The sequence below is a fragment of the Leptonotus elevatus genome, chromosome 1 (assembly GCF_054856555.1).
Source record: "Leptonotus elevatus isolate MCC_2025b chromosome 1, RoL_Lele_1.0, whole genome shotgun sequence".
Classification (NCBI taxonomy): domain Eukaryota; kingdom Metazoa; phylum Chordata; class Actinopteri; order Syngnathiformes; family Syngnathidae; genus Leptonotus; species Leptonotus elevatus.
In genome coordinates this window covers 38,690,431-38,714,101 of record NC_141239.1, presented here as the reverse complement: position 1 = coordinate 38,714,101, position 23,671 = coordinate 38,690,431, and the positions used below count along the sequence as shown (strand labels likewise).

The 23,671-nt window shown below is 38.0% G+C and overlaps 1 protein-coding gene across 7 annotated transcripts in view; it reads right to left on the bottom strand.

Annotated features, from left to right (window-relative positions):
- LOC147182003 (activated CDC42 kinase 1-like) overlaps window positions 1-23,671 on the bottom strand; it is a 57,206-nt gene that overhangs the window by 32,519 nt on the left and 1,016 nt on the right. For 3 of the 7 annotated variants that reach the window (XM_086098092.1, XM_086098102.1, XM_086098136.1), the window contains exon 1: window positions 3,891-5,015. In XM_086098092.1, coding sequence (XP_085954218.1) covers window positions 3,891-3,998 — 108 coding nt within the window. In that variant the 5' untranslated portion in view covers window positions 3,999-5,015. Of the gene's footprint in view, window positions 1-3,890; window positions 5,017-15,458; window positions 15,631-15,713; window positions 16,081-16,285; window positions 16,312-23,671 lie in introns of those variants that run through there. The other 4 variants (XM_086098126.1, XM_086098120.1, XM_086098110.1 and 1 more) reach the window with 4 other exon arrangements.

Below are 23,671 nucleotides of genomic sequence, written 5' to 3'. Positions count from 1 at the left end.
GCTGCCCTTGTTCGTTGTAGCAATCTGTTACTGCTAGTGGTGATCTGGGTTAGTTGTTATCTTTAGCTTTTGACTGATGTCAGACTCATTTTCTAGCATGCACTTTGCATGTGTGAGCACAACTTTATTGTAACGGATCGGCGGAGGTACGCTGCATTTGCAATGAGTGTGTCGTTAAAAATACCGCAAATATCTATGATGTACTTTTGCCCGTCTTCAACCTGTTTGAGCAATATGAGTATGACCCATGTTTTTATTTTTTTATTTTTTTTTAACATATGCAATCTGTGTTACGGGCATAACAGCTAGTGTTCAAATGATTACCGTTACTAAAAATGGACAATCTTTAACAGTTAGGAGCTCTGCATCTGTGACAGTGCACCACCACGTGTTGGCAATTCAAATCTGAAATCACAGTAAAAACAGTGGCCTACTGTCAGCCACTCCTGAAAAGTAATTGCTATACACCGTACAATGTGCAACAGCATGTTTCCCAGTGCATCGGAAGTAGGACATTTCCGTCTTCTCAAATCCAGCAAAAATTAACTGCACAAGTGATCAAATTAAAAGAAAAAATTTAATTAAATGCTTAAACACGTAATTAAAGCCAACATTCTTCACAATGTTGACTTTGTTATAAACTGACATAAAACTTGCTGATAGGTAAATAAGATTAAGCAGAATCAAATGAGCATCAGGTCTGCATTATGTCAGGGAAAAGCATCACACGCTTATCCTCAAAACACACACATCACGTCAGTTCAATCTTACAAAATGGGAAGCAACATAAAGCTTCTGGGGGATGCATCACTCACATGTAGTAAACTCAGGGGCAAAGTCTGGCTTTCACGTTCCATCTGAATCTCGTTCCAATAACTCCCACCTTCATATTTGCTCTCTGCTCTCTCATCTTTGAATGATCAAGTGTCGTGGATAAGGAGAAGGTTAAAGGAAGCACGGTTGTGGGAATCAAGGGTTTATATAGAAAGCAAAGTTGCAAACCTTTCAAAGTCAAGCAAACACAGAACCCTTTGTCAATGGAAGGTATTTAGGATTAGTATACATACAACAGCTGACCATACGACCACCGAGTACATCCTAATGTCAACTCCATCATGAAATCACAAATCCTACCACCTGTCTTTGAACATTTAAACCCTCACAGGAGCAATTCAATTTTTAACAGCTCAGTCTAAAAGTAACACTAAGTGCTTACCTTTTACATTATATTTATGTATGTCATATTTAAATTTCCTTGAGATTACATGCAGAACACAGTAATAGCCACAAATAACATGTTTGACACTTCTACTTTTTTATCATCTCAAGCTGACACTTTTTTATTTGTTTAATCACTAGCTTTGTATCATCTATTACAGTATTTCTCAATCCTGGTCCTCAGCGGGGCACACTATCCAGCTTGTTTTCCATGTCTCCCTATTCCAACGCACCTGATAACGATTCCCACCTGTGTTGGAATAGGGGGACATGGAAAACAGGCTGGATAGTGTGCCACGAGGACCAGGGTGGAGAAACACGGATCTATTATATGGTTTTCAAATGCAACGCAATGGGGTACATCTGCTTGCAGTGTATCGGGAGTAGTGTGAAAACCAAAAACATATTTAATAGACTCTCTGAAATGAGACACCATTTTACTATTTCTGATGAAACCCCAGAGAGGCACCATAAACAGATCCACACAAAAATCCGTACTGATGTCATCAAAATGTTGAACAGATCTACACATCTTTCGTTTCTCTGCAACCGCTCATCCAATGCAATCAGTGTGACCACAGAATTAAGTGGGGCATTACTATAAGCACATATTTATTAAGGGCAGCTTGATGGTTGTTGTTGTTTATAAGTTGTAGAGCACTTAAAACCATTGGTTTGTTGACAAATGCGAAACAAAATAAATAATTAATTAATTAAACAAAAATATTATCAATTCAGTATAAAATAAGGCTGTGCATGCATCCATGGTGATTCCAATGGGGTATATGCCACGGAGGAAGTGGGACTTCCTGCTTTTCACACATCAGCTTTGTTTCCGTTTCCTGTTTGCGACATGTGGGCCGCGTCCCAGTTCTTGCGCTTCCGCCTTTGTGCCCCTCGGTTGCGCGTTCCCGTCGACGGGTGCGAGTGTGTAGTGTGTCTGTCTCAATTGTCCGAAGCATTTCAGAGAGTTGAGACCGGGGTGGGGTGCGAGTGTTGGAACGCGGCCATCAGTGGCCAGAAACAACGCTGATGTGTGGAACCCGGAAGTCCGTGGCATCTACCCCATAGAGATACGAGTAGGAATGGAAAGGCGATCAGCTAATCTGAATTTCTGTTCTCTAACCAGAACAAATCTTGGAATATTGTGGGTATTGTCAGACTTAAATGGGAAGCTCATGAATGTACAGTGCCGCTTAAGAGCGGATATGGAAATAGTTTGCCAGCTAATTAATGAGCATGACATGAAACAAGCACTATTGTCAATAAAGCCCTTCTCGGCAGCATATCATCGCCTCTTTTGTCACTTTGCTGAAAACCAAGGGAGTGAACCTCGGAGGACAACTTCCCAACAAGCTAGCTAAGATAGAAAGGATTCAGGTCAGTCTTAGCCAACGAAGACGGATTTACGACAAGCGCAAAAAAACAACAACGCCCAGGTTCAACCTTTGGCCACAGTACAGCGACAGATCCACGTTAAAGTAAGACATTTCACGGCATGTTATAGATCAAGGGTGGGCAAAATCGGTCCACGAGGGCCGAAGACTTGCAGGTTTTGGAGGTTTCCCTCTTCCAACCAACAGGATCGTTATCAGGCAGCACCGAGTTTGCCCACCACTGGTGTAGATAAAGCATTCAATGTACCATTTTGATCGAATTGGAGTTTTCCATTAGCCCTGATGAAAACTGAGTTGAAACGGGTTGGCAATAAAATTTCAGCAGCAAAGTGCCTCGACTATGCCTTTTCATTTTATTTTTTGCCCACTGAGTTTGAAGAGCACCTGCTGTTAGCAGCTCCTTATACTGTCACTACTACCTACACGCTTTTTTGATCCAAGGTTCCTTCCCCCTTTTTGCTGGATTTTTCATTTGTTGGACTATGACAGTTGTCAGCAACCTTTCCTGTCAAAAGAGATATTTTAGGCCAAATAAATAAAAAAATGTGTCTGGAGCCGCAGAACATTTGAAAATTATGATGAAGGAAAAAAATGTGTTAATGATAGTCTAATGTACTGAGGGCCCAAGAGATAAATCATAACGAAAAAATACGGAGCATCCAAATACATAGAGATTGATTTTCTTGTACCTTACATCTTCTGTTTTTGGTTGTCGATTTCTGTAATTTTTCAGACTTTGTTTTTCATACATTTTTAGACTTTTTAGCCTATTAAATTTCTGACATTTATGGCAATTTTGTGGATATATTATGGTCATTTTCTGCATCCCTTCTTCCCTTTTTTGACATTGTATGGCTACTGGTATTTTTGGTCATTTTATGGTACTTTTTGGAATTTCTTCTTTTGTTTCTGGACATTTCATAGTTACTTTTTAGGGTTGAGCTGAGATTCAAACCGCGAACCTCACAATTTGTGAGGCAGAGGTGCTAACCAGTAGGTCACCGTGTTGCTCATTTTGTTCTTATGTTTTTCTACATGCAGAAAATTACAAGAAATATTAAAAGTATGTAGTGATGACGTATAACTTAACTTAATAAGCAGTAACAAATATTACTATGAACACATTTCTACATCAATATTAAAAACCCTTTGACAATAAGCTGACTTTTTTCATGACGTTCCTACCTTTGTATAATCTCTAAACCACTGAACATGGATTTGTTGGAACTCATAACAGCAGTGAAAATAACGACAAAATGAAATGACAAGATCTACCTCTTCATCATCACTGTTTACGCAGTGGTAGTCAGATTCTGAAGTCTCCTGCAGTCTCTGGTATTCTGCTGTCTCCCCCATGGCAGCACTTCCACATCTAATTAACATTTGCTTCCAAGTCCAGTAGTCAGTCAAGAGGCTCAGTCAGCTTGCTTCACAGTTTACACTTTCCTTAGGAAGACGGCTCGAGCATTCTGCTTGGCATCCATCAACATTGACTGGTTTGGCATAGCTTTGAGTTCATTTATATGCCATACTGCAATACTCCCACCTTCATTGTAGTCCTCATTTTGGTTGAGTCAGCTTAGACAAAGAGTTCACGGTTCAGTGGTAACGGCCGTGCTCACTGCCCAGGTGCTGGTCTTTGCAATAATTGATTTGATGGTGCATTCTGGTGAGTTCTGGAAATGTAATCCTCTACAAATACACAATTTGGCCACAAATATTGAGTTGTCCAAGCTACAGAATATCTGAAGAATAGAAGGTAAGCTCCCAGTACAGTCTGCCGTTGGTGACATGAACTTCTGGGTTCAAAACATATCACTTCACATTCATCGTTGTCAGTCCTGACACGGAAATCACTTACTCGGGTCCTTAGCAGAGCTTTCGCAGCAGGGATGGAGAGCAGAATTGAGGAGGCAATGTGTGGCACTGAAAGTTAGGGATCCTTTTCCATTGTTCCATTGTTCCTTCTGACCACTACCAAAATTGCCTCACCTCCTCGGTCACCGCCTCTCTGATTCCTCCTTTGCACTGTTTTAGTGCTGACGCATGCGCTCTGTTTCTATCTCTGTGCTCCAGTCATTAGTATTGCCAGTTCGTCTTCTCTCACTCAAACATCATTGCGACAAATGGGCTTTTTCTTTTTTCTTTTTTACCTTCTTTCATCCTGCTCGCCTTTCAGGAGCAGATGTCCGATGCTCCAAAAAGACACAAATACATCTTCCTGATTGCTCGGTTGATGCCTAATCCCATGTTGTTGTTGTTATTGTCAGCTCCTCCCTTCCTCCTCTGAATCTGAACCCCGTTAACCTGCTTAACACTTCATCCCAGCACCAGATTTGGTGAGTGGTCGCCTCCTCTCCTACAGTGATGGCACCCACCCCTCTTCTTCCTCACTGTCCCGTGTCCCGAAGTCAGCATTATCCAGTTTATTGTGGTCCTGTTGGAGGCAGCCAATGGCGGCAAGGCAAGTCACGCGTGTGGAAGAAGTAGGCGGGACAAGGGTAACAGGAGGGGGAGCCTTCATGAAGAGAGTTTATCTTACATTTGAGAGGGATAAAAAATAAAATAAAATAAAATAAAAGCCATGATGCTTTGTGTGTGCATGTGCGTGTGTCAAAAGCACCTTTCGCACTACTGGGAAGGTATCCAGACCATCTGGGTCCACACTAAATGGACATCTGGATGTGGAGGAAAATACAATAAAATAACAATATGTGTTTGGACATGACCGTGCCTCCTGGTCTTTCCCAAGTTGTAGTTGAAACTACACTTATTTTAAAACACAGTCACCATTTAATTTCTCCTATCCCAATCTTGTTTCCTTGCCCTCCACCATTTGTGGCCTGACTCTCCTCCCACTCTCGTGCCATTCCAGTTTTGTTGATGTCCTCTGGCCGGTTATTTGCAGCTCGATGAGCAGCCTGAGCTTTTTGCTCTCATTTCCTCTCCTAGCTCTGCCTCTCGACAAGCCGGTAATGTCATGTGAGCACCACACAAAATGTATGAAATGAGAATTTGCAAGACACAAAAATATTAACAGGACCAACCAAATGTACATAAAGTCATTGTTTTTGTCATAACCTGTCATAGAAGATTAGTTTTATTATTACACATAATGTATCAACAGCATAGCCAATCTGCTGCTGCCCAGAATACGTCTTTGTTTTCTGGTTGTAACTGCATGCTCCTGAAAACCTACATGGGCAATTCTTATTGGTCAAGCTTGCAACTGTGGAGCAGCCAATCAGATTTGGGGCCAAAGGCTTACAACCTCGCTCAGCCTGCATCAGCTACTAATTCAACATCTATGATCCCCATCTGCATCGCTGCATTGTTTTGTATCATACAATTTCAATTTATTTCTTCAACATGTACTTCCTCATGCTTTGAACATATAATGAAACAATATTTTGATGAAAACAGCAGGTTATTTAAATAATCTGTCACGTGAGGTGCGGAATTAGGACCCAAACGCAGACAGTGCTTGATTTGGATGGCCTCAAAGAAGACACTTGACGGAAAAACCTTGAATAAGAACTTTGAGCTGGCTGGGTGTGAAGAAACTTTGATGGCGAGAGCACGGGTGGATGCGTGCAAGCAACCTCGAACACATGGCAGTACAGCTTGCCTTGCTAGTGCAATGCACAATTCTATATAACAGAATAAAGGCCAATATGACAAAATAAGAGTAGAAAAACTAAGAGCGACTAATATAGGCACATAGCAACTGACCACATTATCAAATTATCATCACAAGGGGCATAGTAACTTCATAAGACTCGACAAGACTAGGAGTGGCTAATGCATCATCATTATGCATTATCATGAACAGTAAAAGCAAACAAATCATATTCGCTGCTGGAAAAAATGAGAATCAATTGTCTTTGTGAAACCTGGAAAACCTCTTGAACAAAAAATGCCTGGGTCTTAACCAATGACCCCAACAGCTTTATTTGTCAGGCAACTTGAGTCAGAGGAAAGGAAAGCTGAGCCTGTTAAAACATAAACGCCTCCTCTTTCCATATGATGGAGCATCAGGAGAGGTAGATCAGACAGGCTGTGGGTGTAAAGGTATGGAACTCTCAGACCAAACACCTCCTCTAAGAGACCACTGAGAGTCCATAGCGACATGAAGGACCATGCCCCCACAGGCCTGCCTGCCTCTTTACGATCGCTGGGGAAGACCACAGCCTTTCGGGGACAGGAATAAGCTGTTGAACAGGAGTAGGATGAAATCCCTGGTGTCTCCTTTGAGTGAGGTGGTTGCAGGGTGGAAATAGAATCAAAGATGTAACTGCAAAGAATGGCTGATGTAGCATTAGCATCTATTGTAATGTGTTGTTGATAACAGTGTTGTTTTCAATCAAAAGGTTTTGCATCGAAAGATTCTTGGGACGCCACAACCGTGCTCTTGGATACAGTTTATATATACAGTGGTACCTCGGAGTTTGAACATAATTCATTCCTGCAAAGTGTTCAAAGTCCGAATTGTTCAACCTCCGAAACATTTTTTTCCCATAGGATATAATGTAAATGCAATTAATCCATTCCCAAGCTCCAAAAACAGAAAATTCCTATTTTCATATATATTTTTTACATTTACATTTACAGTACAGTACAGTATTTAAACAATAAAAAAAGACTCAACCTTTTTTGTTGTGTTGTGTGGCATCAGTGGTTGATAAATGCTATGTTAATACTCGCTTTAGTTCAGTGCGGAGTTTGTGTATTTTACATTGGGCATATTGTTAGATTACTACGCGGTCCTTGCGTGTGTTGTTTAACGTCAGGCAAGTTGTTGAACAGCTAAGGGGGTCCTCGTGCCAGTATTTACAGAAGTAGTCACGGTAGATACAACTGCGAGATAATCTCCTTCCTAATTCCACTGATTCGTAGTTTTGTCATGTTTTTCTTTGCTGCCACTGGCACTGTTGTCTTTCTTTGGGCCCATGGTGAAGAAAATTGTCATGGAAAGATCAAAACGCAAAAAATAAAAATTCGTCTCAACTACCGCAACGAGAGCATTCGGCTTTGCTCGGCATTTTTTACTCAGATTTTTTAGTTGAAGTCCGATTTGTACGAGTTCCAAGACGTTCAAACTCCGAGGTTCCACAAAAAAAAAAAGATAATAATAATAATAATTCCATCAGGCTTCTTCATCACTTTGTGCCACTAGCCTAGGGTAACTAGACGTCCCGGTTTAGTCCCATTTTTGAGCCTTGTGTCCCGACTTGAGTACCGGCGGATTTTTACGCAGGTCCCGTCCCGAGTTTTGGATCATGTGTATGTCAATCCCACAGTTGTCAAAATGAATGATGATGATGATGAAAAGGATTGATACGACAAACCAATTAAAAAAGAATTTAACTGTTAAGTTCTTTCTTATGAACTTTCACATTCACGTTTGCGTTCTCCTGTCATCCGCATATATCTGAACTATAACTACTTCCTGCTTCCGTGTCATGGGAAATGTTCTATTTATATAATGCTCGTGGTCGCTAGTCATACCGAATGCAAGCTGTGCTTTCCTGGTGGCATATTTCCAATGTTACAATGCGGGGCCGGAGCGAAATAAACAGCACAACCAGCTTCCAATTGCTGCCAAGACTGAGAAAATATGTTTGTATAATGGCGAGTGTGTCGCATTGTTTATCACTATTGAACTGTCGACCAATATAGCATTTAGCATCAGCTAAAGTAATAATAATACAACCAACGGTAACCAGATTGACTAGCGATTCAATTTGTCATAAATAATTCCTGGTGAGAATTGATTGTATATTTGATTTTCAGCTAAATTGCAGTGTCCCGGGTTTTAATTTTGAAAACTTGTGTTAGCCTGATGCTTCACCACCTTCACATGAGCTATTGCTCCCTCACTCTCTCGCTTACACCTTAACGGTGCACACTGTAAAACACAGAAGTAAGGGCACAAAAACTATGTCCAAATCCTCTCACTGACATCTCACTCATAACTCAATCATGGGTGCTACTATTTGGAAACTAGCCATACTGAGGTAAGTGAGTTAATGAGGAATCATGTTTTGCTAAGGTGCATGGCAGCAGTGTGAAAAAGACCATGTACATTAATGGAAAACGCATTGATGAAGGACTAGCATACCCACCCCCCACCCCTACCCCACCCCACCACCCCCAGCCCCACCTACACAGCATGCTCAGTTTAAATCAGTCAAGCATAGGCAAATTCAGTATCTTAACTCATTCGCCTGCCATTGACGGCTATAGACGTCAAAAATTCATTTGAACTATTTCTATTAGTTTAACTTTTTTTTCCCACTTTTGTTAACAAGAGTATGAAAACCTAGAAAAAATGTATTGTAAATTTTGAACAGATATAAAATTTGGGATTAATCGTGAGTTAACTATTGAAGTCATGCAATTAATTACAATAAAAAAATGTAATCGCCTGACGCAATTTAAAAAAAGAAAAGATTATTAAAAATTAGGGGCGTCAGAGGATGAATTTTTTTAAGCGTAATTGAATCGCATGACTTCACTAGTTAACTCACAATGAATCACAAATTTTATATCTGTTCTAAATGTACAATTAAAAAAATCTAGGTTTTCATCCTCTTGTTAACAAAAGTGGAAAAAAATGTTAAACTAATAGAAATATTTCAAATTAAGTTTTGACATCTATAGCCGCCAATGGCAGTAAATGAGTTAATGACTTCCATTTACAATGCAGAACACAATATGAGTTGCTGGGAGACATATTATCCTCCATTGCTACATAATTCTCAGCTCTCACGCTGTCTTTCTAGGAAACGTTGAAGGCACGCACGAGTGTGGGAGGTGTTGGCTTTCTCGTGTCCCTTCAGGCTAAACAGGTGGGATTTAAGAGGAGAGCTAAAAGCCTGCGGACCAGTGCAGGGCAGGATTAGGGGGACACAAGTATGACAGGAGGGCCCCAAAGCCTCAGCTATGTGTGTTTATGCCAAGGTCGCAGGTGATGAGCTTTGCAAGTCATCAGGAGATAAAGCTCTCAGCGTTTCACTGCCATCTGGGTGCCTGGTCATCTATGTCATGCTGGGGGGTTAAAGTCCCTGTGTGTTAATAGTATCACTAATATTGCTTTCAGCGTTCAAATCACAATCTAGAGCAGAATGTCTTTCATTGACCTGCTTGTATTGTATGTCATCATTACTATTATTTTTTATAATTATTATTTATTATTTTGTCCATCTATAATTGTTGTCCAAAACATATACCTCGAAAAGTAGTTTGAGAAAAATAACAACAAAATGAAAAGACATGTGACTCCATCCATGTGAGGTCTGATGATATGTGACCACCCGGTGTAACTTTGCTATCCTTTTTTTTTTTTTTTTTTTTTTTTTTAAAGTAACTTTGCTATCCTAATGTGTTGTAAAATGAGAATTTAAACTTACAGGTCAATTTCCTAAGCATCTTGTACAGACGACCCTGGGCTAAGAGTCACAGGGGCTAAAGGACTGGACTGGTCTGCAAATAGCAAAAAATAATAATAAATTGCCAGCCACTTTAAATGCATTGGAAATATTTTGAATTTTTTTTACCCAAAAAATTCCTGAAAAAATAAAATGTGGATAAACTGCCAATAGGCACTTTCCATGAAAAATGGGCGTTAGCTCCCACCCCAAAAGAAAAAGAAAAATGACCCCAAAAAAAGGAAGAAATATTGGTTGAAAATATATATATTAAGCAGAGAGTTACTTCTTGACTACTGATTTGTGCAAAGGGCTCCAATTTTGATACAAACTTCTGAAATAACAAATTTGCTCAAATTACCTTTAATCATTTTATTAGTATGAAATGCTATTATTTTGGATTGAAAGAAAATCAGCAAAATGGACCACAAAAAAATGTGTTGACCCAAAAAATTCTGCCTTATAATGGGTAATCATTGAAATAATCATTGAGATAATCAATTCTAAAAATGAAAAAAAAATTGGGGTGTGTGACTGCCCTAGAAGCTATTAAAAATTTTAATAATTTCACTCAATATTTAAGAAACAGACAAATACTGATAAGCAACACTTTCTTTCTATTAGGGATGCACGATAATATCGGTGGCCGATAATTATCGGCAATTATCAACCACTTTGACGTCACACAGATAAACCAGATAATAAAGACATCTTATAAGATATTAATAGACATGACACGTTGGTCCATCTGTTGCGGTTGTGGCTCAAGTTGTGCCCAACTCCTCCCCTCTCCTATTTTAGCGTTGCATATTTGTGAGGTCATAATGCGCGCGACCTCGTGTTCACAGAAGATGCATCATGGCAACATGGCAAAAGGCAGTGTGGGCATTCTTTACTGTGTCTCCCCAAAATATTACCCTTGCAGTTTTTTGTTGCATTTTAAAACATGACTGTATTGTAAACTCAAAATGAGTTACTGGATGCCTTTGAAGCAGAGATATCAATAAAATTCAGCTTCATGGTGCTTTACACAATGTTTCAAAGTATTTGTGCATGTTAGACTTATAGTAGGGCTCAAAAGTATATTTGTATTAATTAGTTTAAAAAAAAATTGTAGTTAATTTTGCAAACAATTATTGGCTTACTTATTGGCACTTTCTAAATTATTGGTTTAAAGGTATCGGTTGAAAATAGCATTATCGTGCATCCCTAATTTCTATAAATCTCTTCCATTGTTTAAAATTTCAACTAAGCATTTATACAACATTCCTAAAAAAATCTCAATGCCTGGTAAACTATTTTTTGGAACAGGCCCGCGGGCTACTCATGTGGTCCTTGGGGGCTTCCTGGTGCCCGCGGTCACCACTTTGGTGACCCTTGAATTGTACAGCATTGAAATGGTTCTCTTTGGCCACAAGAGGGCAGAGATAAGCAACCTTAAGAAAGTGGCACCTTTAGTGAATCCGTCATTTGCACTTCTAAAGTGGCTAAAACTTTTATTATTATTATTATTAATTTATTTTTATTGTTATTATTATAAAATTGACTTATGTAATTTGAAAGGTTGATTCCTGGCTCAAACACTTTCTCGTAGTGTGCAAGTGTGTGTGCGTGTGTATGAAGGTATTTGGTCCCATTCACAGCCACTGCATAATTGCATCATCGCTCTACTATGCGTGTGCGCGCGTGCAGTCAATCTGCACTTCTGTGGCTTGCTACCGTGAGTACCTGAGCACAGTATTAAATAAGAAAGACAACAACAAGTTGTGCTCTGTGACTTTGAGAGTGCACTTGTCAATGAGCGAACGGGGGATTTGAAATAAAAATAGAGTGACAATGGAGATGAGTAGAAAGGTGTAAAAAGAAACAAAATGGTGCACACATTTAGTAGGCTACAGAAAGAGATGACGAGTGTAGCGTTGGGTGGTATGGTGTGACAGCCGGAACTATGTTCAGGGTTAAAATAACACTGTCCTGCCTCTTACATGCCCCGCACACACACACACACACACACATGCGCACACACACTTGGAGTCAGGGAGACTCCCTTTCCTCCTCTGTCTACTCTTGTCAGTCTGAGCCCCCCAAGGCCCTCCAAGCATTCAGAGACACTCTCCACAAAAAGCTCACTCAATGGTACTGCTATTTTGGGTTTCAGTCTACGCTATAATGTCCACATCCTTCCATATTCCTCTTTTCCCCATTAGCAGACTGCTTTTGTACCTGTCCACCCTTCTTTTTTTTGCATAACCTCTGTCAGCTGATTAACAATTGAAGGGGACTTAACAGGGCACAAGTTAGGGTTCAAGGTTATTTTTCCACAATTGTGGACCTTTAACAGCTCGTTGTGGGACACTGCTCAGCTCACAGATTGTGAAACATTGTTTTAATTTAACTGTACAAGAGTTCTTTCAAAACGTTTTTGATTGCAATTAAGTTAAATGGCAGACGAAAGCATCCTGACCTAAAACAGGTAAGCGTAGGACAACAGATAAGCATGTGTGACAAGAGCCCCCACTCACTTGCCCTCAATGCTATTAAATGCCCGGAGACATTTTGAGACATAGTGATGCATGATTTCGCTTCTAATAGCAGACATGTAGCCTGGCAAGTATGTTCCGCCGTCTGTATGTCATTTGAGAAAAGCAAATTGATTCAGACATTTACACAAAAGCGTGCTGGCACAGATATTTACGACGGCGTATTAGGGCCACCGTATAAATATATATATATTTTAGAGGGCGGCGGCAATATTCAGAGAGAAAAAAATCGCAAATTTGCCACTTTATAAAATCGCAAATTTATGAGTTTTTTTCTCGCAAATTTGCCACTTTATACAGTGGCAGATTTGCGAGAGAAAAAAACTCAAAAACCTACGAGAAATACATCGGTCGGGTTTCCAAATAAGGAGATAGTAATTGCTATAGCAGAGATTAACCATATCATGTTAAGCATTTGTTCTTTGAACCGTTGTTTAAGGCCAATGGCCAGCAACAAAGACGCCTCACTTTGCGATCAAGGATTTAAGTTATTTGTTAAAATGTATATTTACTTGTACATTTATGTTTTCAGAATTATTATTTACACATTCATACATTTTGGTATTTTTTGTACCAGTATCTAAATTGATGTGTCAAATCTGCTGATCTTCGTCATTCACTTGCATTTACCTAAAGTATGCTAGCATCTGATTGGATAGTGTCAGTCAGCTGATAGGGGATCAGGAAGTGTTGTGCTCTGGCTGCCGTGAATGACGAGTAAAGTTTTAATTTTAGAATGAATCCGTCTCCATCCTGCCTTTTCATTTTATAAACAGTGTCCAAATAACCACAAACAAATCCTCACATGATTAGACTATAGCTACGCTACGTGTTTTTCTCGCAAATCTGCCACTATATAAAGTGGCAAATTTGCCACTTTATAAAAAAAACTTGTAAATTTGCCACTTTATAAAGTGGCAAATTTGCGAGTTTTTTTCTCGGAATATTGCCCCCGCCCTCTGAAAAAATACATTTATACGTGGCCTTAATACGCCGCAGTAGATATTGTAAAATACACCAAGTCTGTAAAGTTATTTTTTTCCAGACAGACCCTCTTAGCCTTCCTCTTTGTACTTGCAGACACCTGCCTCAGAGTGTCTGGCTGGCCAGCATCCTGTGTGAGGGTCTGTTATGGCACGGAGGTTTCTAAAGCCACCATGACTCATACTTCCTTCCACGATTTTTGTGCTGTGTGACCATGACAACCAATGTGGTAACAATCAAAAAGCTTTTTCATACACAATACACACGTCTGATCAAACAGAACACAGTGAACCACACAAACGGAGCCGGCGGCATGGGCGGGCATTGAGGGGCCCGGCCCGCCCATGCAGTCAGCTGTGCCTGCCCTGGGTTGGAAGCTGTTTTGAGAGGCCTCGCCAATCTGTTCTTCAGATCAGTCACATAAAGTTGCGTTGCCCCATTATAATTTTAAATAATAACTATAAACTGCTAAAATGCCTATGCACTTAAAAACTAATTTGATACTATTATTAGTGAATCACAATCAGGCTTTGTAAACAAAAGATCAATACATAACAACATCAGATTCGTAGAAGACGAAATAGAAGGCCAGGGATTCATTCTTTTTCCTTGACTTCCAAAAGGCTTTTGATAAATTGGAACACAAATTGATTTTTTGAAGTGCTGCGTGTATATGGTTTTGGACCAAAATTTTGTAGGATAATTGAAACTTTTTATACAGATACTACAAGCACACCACGTTTTTCTGTAAATAGGGGTGTGGAACAAGGATGCAATATTTCATCTTTCCTATTTGTAATGGCGGTTAAAATTTTGGCCATTATGTTCAAAAATGGAAAAATTACCAATTTTTAATGTACAACTTGTGATTAGTCAACTCGCAGACAACACAACAATTTTCCTTAAGAATATGGAACAAAATCCAGAAGTACTAAATCTAGTTGACACCTCTGAAGCATCTGGTTTGACACTTAATCACACTAAATGTAAACTTATGGCAATACATGATTGCAACCTCACAGAAGCATATAGTATCCCGATTAAATCTTGTGTGAAATACCTGGGTATGAACCTAACTAAACATACTGCTGCAAGTGAATCATTAAATATCCAAACAAAAATTAATCAATGTCAACTCAAATTGAATTCTCGGCTACAACGAGATATATCCATTTTTGGAAGAACATATCTGACTAAAATTGAATCTATAGCAAAGTGCATTTATCCAGCATATTCTATGGCTATACCAGTCAAATCAATAAAAGCAATATACCAAATAATTTTTTATTTTATTTGGAAAAATAGAGTCCACTATATGAAATAAAAATAGAGAAGAATATAAAGAAGGTGGGCTTCAAGCAATTGATTTTGAATTTTTAAATGCTGTACTTAATGTTAAATGGTTAAGATCTTTCCTAATAGAAAATAATAGCATCTGGTTCTGTATGTCCAAAGGTGTTTTTGAAAAAATGGGAGGTGTTGAATTTGTACTTAGGTGTGAGTTTAACGATAAAATGCCAGTTAAATTATCGTCTTTTGATAAGCAAGTCCTGCTCAGCTGGAAACTTTTGTACAACCACAATTTTACACCACATCAATCCCCAATATGGAATACCAGATGTTTTCTTTGCAATAGAAAATCAATCTTCTTGCAGAACTGGATGGATAAGCGAGTGTGGTCAATACGCCACCTAACGGATGAGCAGGGCAACTGGCTTTTGTTTGAATTTTTTTGTGCTCTCTACAATGTTAATGTCAAAGATCAGAATTTAAAAATATTTTTCAAGCAATTCCTCAAGCTGTTAAGCAACAGATTGAGAACATGGATATGGACAAGTGATGTTCTGTTTGCACTGACAGAGACATTGTGATGAACAAATGTTTCCTACCTGTGTGTGATGTTAAGGCCCGAGAAATCTTCCAAAGATGCTGTTCTCAGGTTGATGACAGAAGGTCAGACAACCTTAGACAAGGCCCCCAGTCTGTTTGTCCAGCTGCAAGACCGTGACATTGTGATTTCATCTTCATTCATTGGTTAAAACTAATCCAGGTGTGTATTTCCTGAAAATAAAAATAACACGGATTAGTCATGCAAATCTAGAGATATATCTCAATAATATACACAATTATAATTAGGGCCCAACCGATTAATCAGCCGCAAATGGTAATCGGACGATTATTGCCCCTTCAAACATTTGTCAAAACAATCGGTCAATTATATTCCCCTTAAACGTTATAATCAAAGATAACCGAAGTTTCCGACGCTGTGAAAATACCCCTAGTGCACCATTTTGCTTTCGTAGCATTAGCAACTAGCAAATGTGTAGTGTATGTTATTCTGGTTATTGTTGTCCCCCAAGCGTCCTTTAAGCTGTTTAATGACATCCCAGTTGGAGTTAACTGTAAAACTAAACACACAACAATAAGAAGAATAACGTCCACTGTATATTTAAATATAAAACATGCTTCGTTTTTAAAACATCGCTAGCCTAGCGCTAATGCTAAAAACGAAGGGAGCATCTCATTCAAATGCTAACCGGAAGTTAGCATCGACTTCGGGGATGTTTTTCCTTCAAATAACGAATATTCACACACAAATATTATGGGAACACATACACACAGGTAAGATAACACTATGCAAAGGCACAAAATCTTCCAATGTGTGAAAAACGAGTTATTTTAATATAATTCTATAGTAACTTTCTTCTGTACTTACTTTAAGTGTGTACACCATCGATGCACGGCACCACACTGCCCCCAATAGGCCAAAACGCACAGGAACAGTCAATATAAGTTCTTAGTTTTTTCAGTTGCTATTATTATTATTGCTAGTATATTCTATTTTTATTTCATTTTATTCTTTTTATTTTGTCATTTGTCCTTTCAAGTTATATTTAAAGTTGGTATTTCAAGGATTCAAAGAATTTCTTTACTCAAAATTCGAGGATGCAAACATCCAAGGATTTTGTTGTTGTTGTTTAAAAGTAGCACTAAGGAACTTTTCAACCTTAATAAAATATTTGTATAACTCTTCTGATGAAACATTGGCTTAAAATTAGTTGGATCGTACCTGAGGGGGTCTATATCATTTTTACTGATACTGAGCAACTTTGAGGAGGATGGTAGGAACATTGCCACACAAAAAAAACTAAAAATGTGCTGACTACTTAATGGCATACGTCAAAAGCTACCCCGGATAAAAGGACAGACAAGGATCAACATTGGCCCGGATTTCACTCGCTGGTGTGAGCTAAAAAAAAAAACATTACGCAATGTGCTCCTCCTCATAGGAAATGTGGTCTTCCTTCAGAAATAACAATACCGCTTTTGTCCATGTGGTGTCGCCATAATCAACGTAAATTGATAGTTCCTTAGTGTTGCTTTAACACACATTTCCACATGACATGGCATTTAATAAAAAAATTATATATAAAAGAAAAGGTTAAGGCGTAAAATAAAAATGAGTAATAAAAATGTAAGAGGCTTGAATTTCACATAATATTTACAACATAATTTGAAAAACAAAGTGCAGGTATGAATGGGCATGACGCTTCGATAACACTTTTAAGTAGTTAAGCAGCTTTAGTAAAAGTAGTAGAAATCACAAATTGTTTTAATCATGATTTCAATTTTAATCAAATAATCATAAATGCTATTTTTCCAGCCCAATTATGTACTCTAACCACATACATACAGTACAGCACTTGTAAACAAGAATGGTTTTATTATTGACACATAAATCTATCATATAACCTTGTATACTTCATGAAATTTGTTGATAAGGTCATACTATGGATTTGTTGTTCAAAGCAGAGTAAATCTTAAGCGAAAGTTAGTGACAACCATTGAAAAAGAATGGGGGGGGGTAATTTTATGCATTATATATATATATATATATATATATATATATATATATATATATATATATATATATATTTATTTATTAATTAATTAATTTATTTATTTAAATAATAGGCCGATTAATCAGTAATCTGTATTTTTTTCTGCCAAAAATCGGTATCAGCCTAAAAAAATGCACATCAGTCCTCCACAATATGTACATTTATATTTTTATTAGTGCTGGCAAAGTGAAAGCAATAATTGATTAATTAATCTCCAAAAAATATTGCATTAATCATGAATTAACGCAGATAAATCGCACTATTAATTTTAACCATAGATTAGCCTTTAGCGTGACAGCGGATGGCTACGTTTAAGGTAGCAACAAACATAATTTCATGCATTAAAGTAAAGCATTTAATGAATGTTTGCGTATCACATTTAGAATATTTGTTCATGTCAAAATATCGGGGTCATTTTTTTTCATTTTAAATGATGCAAGTAATTAACCGATTACAAAAGGATGAGCGTGTGCAGTGGATCCAAAAATGTTGAAGACGCCCTCAAAACATTAAATGTCAAAAGAAATAACACATAACCGGTGCTCTTCAAATTTGGCGGGGGGGAAAATTTAGATTTACTATTAAGCGATTAATCGTGATTAATCAAAATTCTAAGATGTGATTAATCTGATTTTAAAAAATAGTTTGACAGCAGTAATTTATATATTTTTTTTTTATTTTTTTTTTACTTTTAGTTGACTGTGCACATAGGACAGACAAGGACAGACAACAAAACCAGACATCTCAAATGTAGCAGAAAACGACAACAACACCAAGATCCTACGAGATAGTGACAATGTGATACTTTTATTTCATTGGCCTTAGCACAAAAAGAGGTAACAGGTGAGTCTTGACGAGGAAGAACGGAAGCTAAGTGCCCCTAAAAGTCCTTGAATAGGCAAATTTACAAATGCCAAACCACGAAGAGGAGGGTGTTCAACGTATGCCATAACCATCACCAAATTAATTCGATTAATCGTCATTTTGAAAATGGAATCGTTGAAAATTTGCTAAATGGTGAAAATGAATTTTGTCTTCTGGATTATAAAAAGCTCTTGTTCTTATGTTCTGTTACATCCAGATGTTATTGTGAGTTGTAATTTTTGCACAAGTGGCAGAATGTTGCTTACAATAGCTACCAACTACTAAATTGTGGCAATGAGGCACAAACTATGAATGTTAAGTTTATGTTAAAACTGTTCTAGAATCAATATAAATTATTGTTGTCCGAGTTGACTCATGTCACTGTTGAACATTTTTGCTAATTTCTCGGTGGGTGCGCACACAGAAACTAAAGTGCCAAGTCGCCGACATCCACCCACTTACACTGTATGCACATAGTGACATCAGCGTTGACAACAATTTGCTCAGCATGACCACTAGGGGTGTGCCAAAAAATCAATTCTCATAAGAATCGCGATTCTCATTTAGTATGATTCAGAATTGCTTTTAAATGCCCCAAAATTGATTTTATTTAAAGTATTTTATATTGTCCTCACTTTGTCTGTGTGTGCGCCTTTATTTGGAGCGCTGTTCATGTTGTACCCGATTTGGCCACTGAGGGGCAGTGTGGTTCCACGCGGTCTAATACGCTGTTAAGTTGTAGCCACATCACGATCAAGTTATTCCAATAAAAGTTGTTTTTTTGCAGTGCGGTGCCGTTCTTTTGAGTGATAAAAGTGCCGCGAGTAGCACGCTAATTAGCATTAGCGAGTCGGACTGGAGTAGATCATTACCATTCCTTGAACATCTATAAATTGAAGCAAAATCATTGCCAAGCAAATCATTTTGAATAGAAAATCCTTCTGAATGGAAAATCGATTCTGAATCGAATCGCAGGCCCAAAAAAAATCGGAATCGAATCGTGACACATTCAAAGATTCCCACCCCTAATGACCACATCGGTGCCGATAACACACACTGGTGGGAGCAACTTCCGGTGCTGGATATGACTCGAGTTGACATTGTCCCAAGTCAGGTCTGTGGGCTGGGGTAGAAATCGCAGAGGGTTGGTGAATGAATGAATCCATCTGACACGTTCAAACGCCACCAAATCAAGCGGATGACTCAAGAATCCCAAGAGCCAGCTTCGCTATGTTTGCTCCACAAACGAAGTCTTTGTGTGCAGGAAAACACATACCCAATTGGGTATGATGAATTGAGAAAAGTCCACACACGTTGTGGTTGTACTTCATGAATAAATACAGATATTCAATCTGGTATTCATGAAGTGAAAAAGCCTTCAAGCTCCGAGTCCAAAGCAGTCAGCGGCAATGATGTCACATAACAGAGCTCTTCTATGCTACTACTTGTACGTCAGCAGGCTGGACAGGAAGGAGGTCGTTTATGGGTTCAGTCCCGAGCCTGACACATAATCGCATACAAATACAGGAGTTCCACAACCAAAACAACAAAAACAAGTGAACACAAACCCAGAAATGAACAAAAACGGTTACGGTGCTGACTTGAGTTATTACAGTGAAACACTTTCAACGACACAATTCAGAGTTCGGAGTTGAACCCGAAATCCAAGCTCACACTGCCGTCTTCAATGACGCAAGAATCCCTGCTAACGGTTATCCTGGTAAGTCACTGGCAAACTCATATAAGCATACAATCCGCCTTTAAAGTACCTCAGTCAATTTGAAGAACAACCTCGAGAGCAGGAAAAGCCGGCATTGACGGCTCGGTTCATATCGGAGAAAATGAAAGCCAAAGCTGAAGATGATACATTGTGGGAGAGGCGAACGTTATCCCGCAGGGAGTCCTGCCGTCTCTATTACTGTTATATACACCGACGAGGCAAGCATGTTATCATATACGGTAGCATACAGTAAGTGCTTTAACGGGTGGGGATCAAATATCCTCATGAGAATTTTATTTTTGGAATGGCATAAACATTTTACAAAGTAAATGTGTGTATATATATATATATATATATACATATATATATATATATATATATATTAGGGGTGATTCGGCAATATATCGCAATATTGCAGTGCGCAATTCTCGAATCGATTCGATATGTGGCCGAATCGATTTTTAAACATCAACTTTTTATGGACGTCTTACTTAGGGTTAGGATTCACACATTAAGCATGGAAGAATGTTATATTAATGGAACATTAAGCCTTAATATTTGATTCAAACATGAAACAGACTCAGTTATAAAACCTGAATTTTCAGATAAATAAATACATTTTCATACAAATCTTACAATGTACATGTACAAGTTTACTGATGAGTATTTTCGAAATTTGAGTAAAAAAAAATGTATTGCAATAATGGATTTATAGATTTGTATCGGGATTAATCGTTATCGAATCGAATCACCTATGAATCGTGATACAAATTGAATCGCCAGGTACTAGGCAATTCACAACCCCATAATTATATATAAATATATAAACATTAGAATGATTACAAAACCTCTTTAAAATGAATGTTCAGAATGGAATTTTTCTGACAAAATATAGCATCTTCAGGGCATAAGAAAAAAAAAAATTATAAATCAGCCTACGGTATATGGTTGTTGTTGTTTCACTTTCATCTTAGCCCCCTGATTATCATAGCGAAACACCTTCAAATACAAACTACTAGGGGTGTGCCAAAAAAATCGATTCTCATAAGAATCGCGATTCTCATTTAGTACAAAATCGATTTTATTTAAATTATTTTATACTGTCTTGCGTTTGTCTGTGTGTGCTTTTATTTGGAACGCTGTTCATGTTGTACCCGCTTTGGCCACTGAGGGGCAGTGTGGTGCCACACGGTCTAATACACTGTTAAGTTGTAGCCACATTAGAGAGTAGAAGGAAAAGTCACGATCGAGTTATTCCTATAAAAAAAATAAAAATTCCAGCGTGAAGCCGCTCTTTTGAGTGATAAAAGTGCCGCGAGTAGCGCGCTAATTAGCATTAGCAAGTCAGACTGGAGTAGATCATTACAATTCCTTGCACATCTATAGATTGAAGCAAAAATCGTTGTCAATCAAACCATTTTGAATCGAAAATCGTTCTTAATCGAAAATCAATTCTGAATCGTAGCGCACACCCAAAAATCTAATCGAATCGTGAGACATTCAAAGATTTCCACCACTACAAACTAGAGCTGTCAAAATTCATCGATAAGTAACCGATTATCACATCAATCTATTAATCGAGTAATTGTTTGGAGCCATTTTTTTTGGATGGTCCAAATCCTCTGATTTCAGCACATCGACAGTAATAGCTCACTGATTTCTGTAGTCCTTCATGAAAGAAGACTGATTATCTTCTGTGTTTAATCAAATGAAGACATTTGCAAACATCTGTTTTTACTTTGGAAAACAATGACCAATCCGGTATCATCAAACATCAACCCTACTTTATTTAAATCACACACAAGTACAAAGTACGAAATGACCAATGATTGGTTAATAAACAGTAATCAGAGGGGGGGATGTTTTTGTAATACACTTGAATGCAAAATTAAAACGAATCCAATGAGTCGATTAATCGATAGATGAATCGATTCTAAATATATTTGATAGTGACAGCACTACAACAAACCTTATACCATCAAGTGATACGGTCGAGAGGGGTGTCGATTAAATTGGACGGCACTCAATCAGTGACTTATTTAGCAGTCTTCTTCGTACACCGAAAAATTGAAACAAGACACGGGTTCATTTGGTGACCCCGCCCTGTGACAACCACATGAACGCGGATGCTATCTGTCCCTAATTAAATAACCTTCATGGAGGAAATTGAGGAAAATGACTGACTCTGTGCTACTGATTGTGTTTAACTACATTTACGTCCCATGATGGTCAGTCTCGCCTAACTCGTCTCAGTAAGTCATGAAATGTCAAGAAAAAGAAGAAGAAGAAGAAGCTAAGTCAGCCCAAGCCATGAAACATTTACACTGAAGGTGAAAAGTATCAAGTCAAACGTAAGTAAAGTGGAATTTGCCCCGTCAGGAGACACGAACAATCTTTAAGGTTTCATGACGCCAATAAAAAATAACCATTACGCGCAAATGGATTGCAAACTGCAAGCTAACGATGATTAAAAAAAATGATATTCCTGCGTTTACTGATAACGAGTGCCGTCACGTCAACTTTGTGATATGCATGATACTGACAACTGACTGTGTGTGTGTGAGTGTGTGTGCGTGCGTGCGTTCGTTCGTTTTACAGCACAGTGGTTAGGTTGAGCTCAGGCGAACTTAAGCGGGAAGGAAGTAGAGAGTTTGGTTCTATTGCCCTCGTTTATTTTAGTTAAGAAAAAGTCATGGAAAAACGAAAATTCACAAAAACTATTTTGTTAATGAAATCAAATAAAAACGAAAATGCTTCTTTTTTTTTTTAAACGACAAATAAATGACATTTTATGTTCAATGTGATTTTAAGTTTATTTATTTCGATATTAACCGGAATAAGGACATTTGAAACTGTGTCGCACAGAAGTGATGTCATCTAAAAGCAGCCAATAGGAAAGCACGCTCAGATGACGACGACACATTTGCCTGCTTGACTTTTGGCTCGCCTGCTTTTTCATTTAACTCAGCTGAAATGCAGCGAAGAAGAAAAGAAAAGTGTTACTTTTTTCATTTTGCCATGGTGTTTATTAAATATTGTGCACAAGTAATACACATTAAAAAACACACACAAACTAATACTGAAACTAACTCAAACTAAACTAAAACTAAGAATGAACAGAATCAGTCTGAAAACTAATTAAAACTAACTAAAAAAATTAAAAATCAACTAAAAACAAAATAAAAACTAACTAAAATGAAAATTCCCAAACTATAATATCCGTAATATAGACATATTATAATTAGACATAAGAAAACATCCCCAAGGCTGAAAATGAAAAAATCGATTCGGCAATATATCGCCATATTACAGCGCGCAATTCTCGAATCGATTCGATATGCGGCCGAATCGATTTTTAAACATCAATTTTTGATGACTGCCATTGACGGCTATAGACGTCAAAAATTCATTTAAAATATTTCTATTAATTTCACACTTTTTTCCACTTTTGTTCATAAGAGTATGAAAACCTAAAAAAAAAAAAGTCTTTAATTGTACATTTAGAACAGATATCAAATTTGTGATTAATCGTGAGTTAATTATTGAAGTCGTGATTAATTACAATTGAAAATTGTAATCGCCTGACGCGATTTAAAAAGAAAAGAAAAGATCATTA